This window comes from Theropithecus gelada, chromosome 5, assembly GCF_003255815.1.
Source record: "Theropithecus gelada isolate Dixy chromosome 5, Tgel_1.0, whole genome shotgun sequence".
NCBI lineage: Eukaryota > Metazoa > Chordata > Mammalia > Primates > Cercopithecidae > Theropithecus > Theropithecus gelada.
This window is the reverse complement of record NC_037672.1, coordinates 70,285,283-70,296,480: the sequence shown is the minus strand read 5'-3', so window position 1 is coordinate 70,296,480 and position 11,198 is coordinate 70,285,283. Positions and strand designations below refer to the sequence as shown.

At 36.7% G+C, this 11,198-nt stretch overlaps 1 protein-coding gene across 3 annotated transcripts in view; it reads right to left on the bottom strand.

Annotated features, from left to right (window-relative positions):
• Positions 1-332: 332 nt before the first annotated feature.
• GC (GC, vitamin D binding protein) overlaps positions 333-11,198 on the bottom strand; it is a 68,735-nt gene continuing 57,869 nt past the window's right edge. For all 3 annotated transcript variants that reach the window (XM_025385930.1, XM_025385929.1, XM_025385928.1), the window contains 2 exons: positions 5,058-5,112; positions 333-511 (listed from right to left, as the gene is read on the bottom strand). In XM_025385930.1, the coding sequence (XP_025241715.1) occupies positions 5,083-5,112 (30 nt within the window). In that variant the 3' untranslated portion in view covers positions 333-511; positions 5,058-5,082. The remainder of the gene's footprint in view (positions 512-5,057; positions 5,113-11,198) is intronic.

The following is an 11,198-nucleotide window of genomic DNA, read 5'->3' as shown; positions in this document are numbered from 1 at the left end:
TCACCATATTGGCCAGGCTGCTCTCAAACTCCTGATCTTGTGATCTGCCCGCCTTGGCCTTCCAAAGTGCTGGGATTACAGGCGTGAGTCTCTGTGCCCAGTCTACCTTTTTCTTAATGGTGCCTACTAAGCCTGAGAATCAATCAGGGAATGGAGTTTAGCGTATTGGGAATTGTAAAGTGCATGCTTAATGTTGAGTCTTTTAGAAGGAAACAGCAGAGATCTAGACAAAAACAGGCCTTATGAGACTGCCTACTGCAGCATTTTTGTGAAAGACAGAGAAATAGTTCTGAAGATCAACATTGTGCAGAGCCACATAATTCTCAGTCGTATTTATGGTTTGCATTATATTTCAATTTATTTTGATAGCAAATCATCATACTTATCATTGTATGAAGACATTGTAGCTAGAAAAAGTAGAAAGTATCCTACTTGTCTTCCCAGAAGCTCAGTGGTTTTGCTTAGGTTAGGTCATCAGAGGTCATTTCCCTGGGTGGCTCCAACTCTAGGTCTATGAGAATAATGAAATGAATTTTATGTTAGAAAAACAGAGCTAATGGGCAACAACCATAATACTGCTCAACAGATGCATATAACCTCATGCTATTTTAATATTTATGCCAAAAATGACTCTGTCTAGGATGACCCATATATCCACTATGGCCCATCTCATAGGTCCAGAATAAGAAAAAAATGTAAGACAGTCCCAGTACCAATAGTGATGGTTTTATATGTTATACACCAGGGCACATTGCATATTGTGCAGTGTTTCTTTTTTTTCTTTTCTTTTCTTTTTTTTTTTTTTGAGACAGAGTCTTGCTCTGTTGCCCAGGCTGGAGTGCAGTGGCACGATCTCAGCTCACTGCAAGCTCTGCCTCCCGGGTTCACGCTATTCTCCTGCCTCAGCCTCCCGAGTAGCTGGGACCACAGGCGCCAGCACCCGCCTAGCTTAGTTTTGTATTTTTAGTAGAGACAGGGTTTCACCACATTGGCCAGGCTGGTCTTGAACTCCTGCCCTTGTGATCCACCCTCCTCGGCCTCCCAAAGTGCTGGGATTACAGGCGTGAGCCACTGCGCCTGGCCTGTGCGGTGTTTTTTAATTACATTTTTAACTGGTGATGAATGCAACTTTCTGCTGTATGGTAATAACAATTATGGCCAGGGCAAAGCTGTCACCCAGTGGCATAATGAGTCCCCCAATCATGGAATTGAGACAATAGTTCAGTAGTTTTAATTTTAGCACAACACTGAGCGTGAAATTTTATCAAATCGTCTTCTACTTTGTATTAGGGCCAAATAGTCTCCCTTAATTTTTCCCTCTTCCAAGACAATATAATATAGTTATGTCATAGTTCTATCTGCACAGTATAAAAAATTCCATGTTTCATTGTCTTCAACGAGTTTATGCTTTGGAGTGAGGATGCAATGAGAGACACAAATCTGTTCACTCACAGCCTCAGTTCCTATGTTTTTCTCATCGTGTGAGCAACTCTCTGTGCTGGGTGTAATTCTGGTATCTAAAATATTTTCACCCAATCTGATTCTACATTGTGTACCAACTCATTTATGTTTTTGGCAACCCAGAGGGACTACTACTTGCTTCCAAAGCTAATAACAAAAAATACCAGGCTTTGTGAGATTTATTAAGAGACAGAGATTTGCCGGGCATGGTGGCTCACGCATGTAATCCCAGCACTTTGGGAGGCCAAGGTGGGCGAATCATGAGGTCAGGAGATCAAGACCATACTGGCTAACGCAGTGAAACTCCGTCTCTATTAAAAATAGAAAAAATTAGCCGGGTGTGGTGGCGGGTGCCTATAGTCCCAGCTACTCGGGAGACTGAGGCAGGAGAATGACGTGAACCCAGGAGGGGTAGCTTGCAGTGAGCTGAGATCATGCCACTGCACTCCAGACTGGGCAACAGAGTGAGACTCTGTCTCGGGGGCGGGAGTGAGGGGAAAGAGAGACAGAGATTCTGTCTCCAAAAGTGCATGCAAGTGTGGCCACAATCAATTTGGAGCTTGAAGGCTTGAAGAAAAAGATTGATCAAGGAGACCAGTAACTGTCAAGATAAGAATTGAAGTTTTTAATAAGACTCTAATTGAGAGTGAAACTGTGTGAAACTGTTGACAGGAAGACATGAATCAGAGGTATTACTAGGGATCGGAATACCTTGAGACAAAAGGCTTCAATTTCTATGAGTGATTCAAATCCCTAACTAGAGATGGGTAGGCTTAAATGGAAATCAAACACATGGTCAACCGAAGTTGGCTTAATGGTTTTAGGAACTGCTTCACTCTAAATAACGTGCCACTTATGCGGATCACCTGTTATAGAAAAGGGAAAAATCATTGAAGAAAATGGATATTTTCTACTTGAATAGTTTAATATATGATGAAAAGAATGATCTATCTGAGGGAAAGTACTCAGCACTTACTCTGAAATCATGATGAATATATGATGAAAAGACTGATCTATCTGAGGGAAAGTACTCAGCACTTACTCTGAAGTCATTACGTTAAGACATGGATTTAGAGCAGCTCATTACTAGGATTGTGTCATTTTGGGGGTAATGCTGCTGATAGTTGAATGACTTCACAGTTGTCCAATACAGCTACAAAATTCCCCCTGGAACCCAGGAACTGCAATGAGTTGGTTGTGTTCTGGAAACCTAAGATAAGTAGTAAAGTTGTGGTCCCATTATTTCTGGATATCAAGTATCTCAGACCTATAACCTTGTGAACAAGCTATAATTTGCATTTTCAAAGCCATGTAACTATTCCTGAAATAATTGAACCTTGGTAGGCCTTCATCATTGCAGAATGCAATGGTGATAAACAAGCAGTGGATAAAATTGAGCTCAAAACAGTCAATGCATGTTACCAAAATCCATGGAAGGAATATGTGAATAATTTTAGGAAGGAATATGTGAATATGTGAATAATCCATCCTGATGATCAAAATGTATTTGGGTAGCCAAACAATTGAGTAGCACAGAAATCAAAGGATTAATTAAAGGCCAGAGAAAAATGTAGACTAACACAGGAGGAATAAGAAATTTCATTTCTTCATCTTATCAGATGAAGATAATGACCATGAACCAGAAGAATCAGTATATTAGAATCTTCATTAATTTGTCACTGACAAACTGAGTTTATCTCTTGATTTAGTTAGCATTAAACATACTTCTGAAATTTGTTCTGAAAAGAAATCTCTTGAAATCCATCAAATTATTACTTCCTCCTTACTTATCTTACAATATCTTCTATTTTAATTAGTTTTCCCAAAGCCTGAAAACATACAACACTAAGGAAATGCACTCTGAGTTCTGAATAATAACATAGTCCAGTGAAAAACATATTCAAAATCAAAGTTATATAGCTTTCCAAATAACCCTGACTTTTAATCAAAGCTTAATAAATCTTGAAGGATGAGAGATGAGGTCACTGTTGCATATTGCGATTTTAACTCTTTGGAGATTATTACATGTAGATTGAGATAAAGAGAAAGTAGGTTCATTCAAATGGTGGGAAGATGTAATAATTTAGCAGCAACAGAGATCAGAAATTATTTTAACTCTAGAATATTTATACTTCAAGTAACTTGCATTTTGATTTTTATCCCTTGGAAAATTATTTAGAGAACTTACTTTATCTTTAGGACATGATATTTGTATACCAAAGCACAAAAATATATGGGCAGGAAAACTTTTTAGTTTAGATTCATATCAGTAGTAGTAGGAGCATCAGTGCAACAACTTTGCTAGTATTACTGCTAATATTCATTTTTACTACTTTTTAGCTATTTTATATACACCATCTCAATCATTATAACAACACTGCAAGGGAGATATTGAAAATTTCATTTTACATGAAAGGAAACTCATCTTTAGACAGGTTAGATAACTTGCTCAAATTCACAGATAGAGTGGGGATTCTAATCCAGGTTGGGTGATTTCAAAAACGAGTTTTCTTGACCATCCCCCTTGCACTGGTTCTCAGAGTGTTAATTTTCTTTTTTACTGCTTCAGAAGACTTAAATAATTAATAGTTGAAAAGCTGAATATGGCGAAATGATTTAATGTTGTTCGTCAATGGATTGGAAGGCTTTTGTTTCCACATTATTTTGGGCAGGGTTGTCAGTAAGTCAGCAAAATAAAAATTGACATTATTAAAAAGCCTCAGTTCAGCTAAGAACTGAGATCCAAATAAGTTTGCATCAAAAGTCTCAGACATAATATCTTTAGCATAAATACAATTGAATCTGGAGAGCAAATATTTTTGTTGAAATGTGCAGAGTTCAGGTCAACTTCAGTTTAAGATGTGAACTTACATAGGAATAAACTCTTTTATGTTCTTAGTATCTACATCTGGCATTTTTTAATAGGTGAAAATATAGTAACTGAAAAAAAAGCAAATAACACTATTTCAACAGTAATGTTTTAATTTGAATAAGAATGTCCCTTCCCTCCTAAGGTCCTTGCTGTGTCATTTTAAGACTTGATGAACCCTATCTTTAAACTCAGAGTTCTTCCTATTGAAGTGCATCAGAATCTTTTTTTTTTTTTTTTCTTTTTTTGAGACAGCGTCTCAGTCTGTCGCACAGGCTGGAGTGCAGTGGCCGGATCTCAGCTCACTGCAAGCTCTGCCTCCTGGGTTTATGCCATTCTCCTGCCTCAGCCTCCCGGGTAGCTGGGACTACAGGTGCCCGCCACCTCACCCAGCTAGTTTTTTTTTGTATTTTTTAGTAGAGATGGGCAGAATCCTTTAAATGTCCTTTATGCTGTCATTATGTTACACGTGAGATTATGATGGATGAAGCACAAGGCAGGGGACCAGTAAACCTGGATTCTAGTCTTAAATATATCAGAAGTTGACTGTTTGCTCTTGTGAAAGTGTAAGCTCTTTAACTTTTCTCAGTGCTTAATATTCTCATCTGTAAAATGAGTTTGAGCAGATAAGAATACATTTATTAAAGTCTCCTTCCAATTCTTTGGTATTTAAAATACATCATACAATGCTGGATTCTTTGGTCGTGCATTTAAAAAATATACTTACCAAAGTTAATATACATGCTTCAGGACTACAGGATATTCTTCAATTCAGCATCAATCTGGTAATGAAAAAAGAATGTTATATAACTTATGAAGTATTTCATTTGTAGCCTACTAGATTATGCAGAAGGTATACAAAATCTTGAAACCTTGGTTAGAGGAAAGGCTTCTTGCCAAGATGCAATGTTACATTGCAGTTTTTATTAGCCACCCTTCACATTTATTTAACTTTACATCATTTCTGCCGTTGAAGGGCTTACAGTCTGCTGGGAAAAGTAGACAAGAAAAAATGGCAGTAGAGTTTAATAAGTGCTAATTATTGGGTGCACATAGAATGTTATTGGACAACAGAGAAGTTTGAGTGCTAGGGAAGAATTCTCAGAGGAGGAGATGTCTTCTAGCTTGAACCCTAAAGCCTGATGAACTATTCAGCCAAGGCAAGTCTGATGAGAAATAGGGCAAGCGGGTGGAGTCATTACATTCAAAGGCCTTGAGATAAGAGCAAGTTTCATGTGTTTGGAAAACTGCAAGTAGCTCAGGAGAACCCAAGTAGGAGGCACAACAAGTGATGACAGCAAGTCACTACTTGGAGAAGAAATCAAGGTCCAAAATATCTGTATTTTGTTTTTTTTAAAAAAGTACTTTAATTTGGAAGCAATGGGAACTATTAGAGAAGAGTACTAATCATTTTTGCGTTTTAAAAAGGTTGATTTGACCTCAGTATGGAGATGGGATTGGATGTGAGGCACTGTTGGCAGACTGGAGGTGGGAGACCAATGGACAGGCTGTAATTCAGGTGAAAGATTGCCTGAAACTAAATACCAAGAATGTAGAAGAATGTGGGTGGGAGATTGAGAGATGCTGCAGAGTTAGAATTGATGAGATTTGGAATTTTATTTGGTGCATATGGAAAAAGAGAAGGAGAAATAAAAAGAGTCACTAAATTTTCATCATGGGGCAATGGGTAAATGATGATAGTATTCATAAACTCGAAAACCATAGAGAAGGTTATAGGAACAATATTTTGGCTGTGTTGATTTTAAATTTCTTATGGGACAAGATACTGGGGGAGAAGAGAGTCCTATAGGCAGTTGGATAAAAAGCCTGATGCTGAAGGAGAGATCTTGGTTGGAGGTAGAGATTTGGAGATTGAAAGCGTAAGCATTGATGAAAACAGTTGAGAAAATGTAGTACCGTGGAAATGAAGAGCAAGGAAAAAACTCTGTAAACAAATTTAAGAGATAGGTAAAGGAAGAGGACAACATGAAATAGAACAAGAAGACAGGAATCATAGAAAGACAAAAAGTAGAAAATAATAATACAGATGCTGAGTAAATTGGTTCAAGAAGAAAGGAATACTTTTCAGTATCAAGTGTTTTAAGGAAAACCTGGTAAGAACTGAAAAATGTTTATTAGACTTAGCAAGAAGGATACTGTTGGCGTGCCTTTGTTGATAGTCATATGGTACCATCAAAAGCCAGAATGCAAAGGGCTGAGGAGTTAATAAGTGTGAGGAGCTGGAGTATATGGTATTCTTGCAAGAACCTTAGCTGTAAGGGAGGAGAAAGAAATATATCTAGGGAGGCATCTAAAGTGCCTTATTTATTATTTTTTGAGATAAGAAGAAGAGTAACTTTAATACAAATTGGACAGAGCTGGTAAAAATGTTGATGCAAAAGAAGAGAGTACATCTAATGGAGGAAGAGTCAAAGGAAGTGAGATGGATAGAATTCAGGGTGATATTATCAACCCAGTATAATTTTTGCTACTTAAAAATAATTTTGGATTTTCAGTCAATAGTCTTCTATCAATACTTTGCTTTTGTCATGATTAGCTAAGTTAGGGCTGAAGTCTATGACAAGGACATTGAGGAAGAGTAACAGACGAATACAGAATAAACTTAGATTTTCCTAACATCATATAACCTCTGTAAGTTTTATTCAACCATCTGTAAAAAGGGGAATTAAAATAATAATTAATATCTAGAATTGTTTTGGGTTATTCTATAAATACATATATGCCAGGCTATTAATATTTCTGCTTAACATATAGCAGTGGCTTAATCAACGATAGTTACGACACTGAGGATTATAAAATCGAGTTATACCAAGAGATAAAACAAACTACAGTGACTATACTAGTTTTTCCTGATATAAGAAAGACAGAGGGGAGCATGGGGGTAGACAGTATATCACTCTACTTGTCGGTCTCCTCTTTGCCCCGCTTCTACTTGGCTATTTGTATTTGTCTCTGTTTTCAAGATTTTAGTGATCAATTCCAGCATATTACAATGACTTTTGGAATATTTTGGGAAATCATATCTGATGCTCACTAGCAGTCCGTTGAAACATTTTAAAGGAAGCATAGTAATGCTCTGCCTGAATGATGGTAGAAAGAGAAAAAAAAGATTGCAAGTCTAATTTTGTAACTATAGGTTTTTCTGCAGGCAAATGGGCCTTTTTTGGCATAAACAAATGAACCAGTTCTACGAGTACCACGGTAAAGCCAAAAGAAAATGACATTGGTTGTTCTATGTCCTGGTCATTTCAAGATTGGGGTGAGGAAACACTAAATTTCCATGTAATGAAACACTAAATTAGTATGGTTCAGAAGCCCCTTTTGCCAGTCTTCCAGTAGTTGTGCCAAGTGTATTTGGAATGACAAGTAGATACTGATCCCTGGATATAAGTGACTTAGAGTGAAAGGAGTAGATGGATATTTCTTTTAAGGAAAATTTTTTCAAGCAAATATATGACAAAGAGATCTCACAAATTAGGATCCAAATATTATAGGACAAATGGGACATTCACATTAGGCATTGGAAATTAAAGAGAATGCTGTTCAAATGGATGTTGCACTAACGTGAAGTCAGAAAGGAGGGGTGAACTTGCCTACCTAGCTATGAGATCAGTTTACAAAGGCAATCAGAAGGCTAATTGAAATACTAGAGGATTTAATCTCTGAGTGCTCTGAATAATCAAATGTGCACAAGTATCTCAACAACTGCATTCGTCTCACCCTACTTTAGCAATTACTGAAAGATAGGCTACTCAGCTGCTATAAATTTACTAGCAATAAAGCAAGAAGAGAGAGAGCTATAAACCTGCCTTCTCATCATTGTAGTGATTTGAATGGCAATATGTTATAATGAAAAATATATTGAAAACCAACTCAAAGAAATGAAAAACCAGGGGCTTTTAGGAAGCATGAATTTGCGCTTAAAGCTCAGTTTGTTTTGTATGATGTCAGGCAGGACAGTGCATATCTGTATAGACAGATAACAAAAGCACAGGGAAGGTTTCAAAAGTGACATTTCTTATAGAATCTAAAAGACATTTAGACTGTTTTCTTCTTCTGTCATAATAACAGACTCTCAGAGCAAATTTTTCTGGTAGCAAACAACTTCTACGTAAAGTGATTTTATTTTTCTAGGTTAAGGCCACCTAAATTGATACTATATTTAGGTTACCAAAAGCAACTTGGTATGAAAGGAAGGAACTGTTCAGATTAATTAATTATTTTATGCTAAAAATGTTTTAATGCCCACAATGACCAAAATATTCTGACAATCCAGCTTCTTCTGTTTTTATGTTGAGAATCTTAGTTTGAATTTTAATGAACAATTAAGATGGCATATTTGTCAGTGGAATTTAAAGAAAAGACTTTTATTCTACTGTACTCTCGCCATCTGGAATTCTGACTTTATAAATTGTTACAAACAAGATTAGCAAATAGGTTTTGGACCAGAGTGTAAATATGGAAATTAGAAAAGAAACCAGAATCCCTAAGGCTATAAGGAGGACATTAGAAAAAGATGTAGCTCCATTTGTCAAACTAAGACTTTTTTCTTAGGCACTGCACAATAAAATAAAACAAAACAAAACACAACAAAACAAATAAAACTTTACTACAATATGAATATTAAGAAATTTGGAATGCATAGCCCAATACTTTTAAAAAAATACTTTACACAGCTTAATTTTTAAAAAGCCACTTCAAGTATAAAAAAGCTGCTATTGCGAAGAGAGAATAGACATTTTCTAGTTGATAGAGAAAGCTGGGGTGATTGCAGGAGAAATTACAAAGGGAATATCACAGCTTAATTTACAGAAGAATGTTCTCATAATGCAGCTATCTGGTAATGAAATCGGCCATTTCTGTTTCGACTCCTAGGAGTAGATAAATTGACTATATTTAAATGGAGGCTGAATGCACCTCTGGAAGGAATTAATTGAGTGAGAAATTACACTAGATGATCTTTATAGTTTTCTTTGAGCATTTATACTTCTGTGACCTGCTTTTTTAAAAATTAAGTTCTTGGATATTTTTAAATTCAGTCTAACAGAAGCTAGGCTTTATTGCTTTCGCGGCTGATAGATGAACAAAACTTCAGGTAAATTCTTAAATTATTTAATTTATAGAAAGGGGCTTCTGGCCAGGCGCGGTGGGTGGCTCACTCCTGTAATCCCAGCACTTTGGGAGGCCTAGGTGGGCGGATCACTTGAGGGCAGGAGTTCCAGACCAGCCTGGCCAACATGGTGAAACCCCATCTCTACTAAAAATACAAAAATTAGCTGGGCATGGTGGTGCGCACCTATAATCCCAACTACTCAGGAGGCTGAGGCAGGAGAATCACTTGAGCCCAGGAGGTGGAGGTTGCAGTGAGCTGAGATCTCACCACTGCTCTCCAGCCTGGGTGACAGAACGAAACTTCATCTCAAAACAAACAAACAAACAAACAAACAAGCAAAACAAGGGCTTAAGGGCTTCTAATTGGCATGAAATCATTTAACCTAAGTAGCATTTGGTATGGCATAGAATTATTCCTAACCCTGCCTCTATATTTGAGAAATAGGGTGGGCAAGACAACACAATTCTTGGAGTTATTACTAATGTCTCCAAATAAGCAGTAAAGTGAAATGAAGTGTTGTTTTTGTCTTTTGACTCTTCTAAAAAAATGAAATGCTTGCTGGAGAGTAACAGGTAAAATGGAGGATGTGAACATATGGGCTGACATTTTCTGAAAAAGGCCAGCAAAACACACCCCTGCCCATGAGAATAGGGCAGATACTGACTTGGTGAAAGAAATCTTAGTACAAGACACTTGAAATCTCAGAAGTCGAAGCATAGCTCAGGTCTGCTAACAATAGGCCCACATAATCTACCTGAGGTCTCCTCCCCTCTCTCACACCTTCAGTCCATATAAAGATGGGCAGCATACAAGATACCAACATAACACTGTGGTTTGTAGGAGAAAACCAATAGGCCTCAGATGCAGTGATTAGATAAACACTAATTCATCTATTAATACTATCAGAGAAAACAAAAAGTTCTGGCCGGAACTGCCCGTGTTTTGCACAAATTAAAAAATAAATGATCTGGCAACTATGGAAATACATTTACGGGAGAGAAGGGGAAAGACAGAAAGAAGGAGGGGATTGCGGAAGGGGTTATTTTACTGTTAACAATATTGGACCTGAACCAGGAAGCGGGAGGGGAAGGAAGAAAAAGGGGAGACAAGGATGAGGGGAAGGGACATTTAAGGAAAGATGAATCCAAGAACTATCCAAAACTGGGGGGAGTAGGGAGGGAAACTGGAAGATATATAGGAGTTCTAATATCTTTAGCTTTCAGAGTTTGGAGCCCACTGATAGTGTCTAAAAAAGAAATTTGTAATAAAAAAATGACTAAAATTTTAATATTCTTTAAAATCATTTTTAGTTTTTAGAAAATAACTCTTAGAGTAATGAAACATTTGTGACTTTTAGAAATTCTTCAGTTGCATTTTTTCTTATGTCATGTTAAAACAAAACTAAATGCAATATTTTTATAATTGACGTATTAATAGGAGGTATGATATGACCCCATTTTTCTAAAGTATTTCTTTTTATCAATCTACCTACCTATATATGCATATGTGTATATCTACATAAACACACATACAGATATATGAAATGCAATTTACCTTCACTATGTGAAGGTAATGAACTCTGATGTTTTCACTGTATTCTTATTCTTCTCTTTTTCATTTAAAAAGGCAGTTATTAGGTTACAACTCACTATTCATAAAACACTACACATATTTTGTTGCCTGTATTCACAGACGTTTTTGTTTCTTAAAAAAAGTATAAAATTTCTTAAGTTT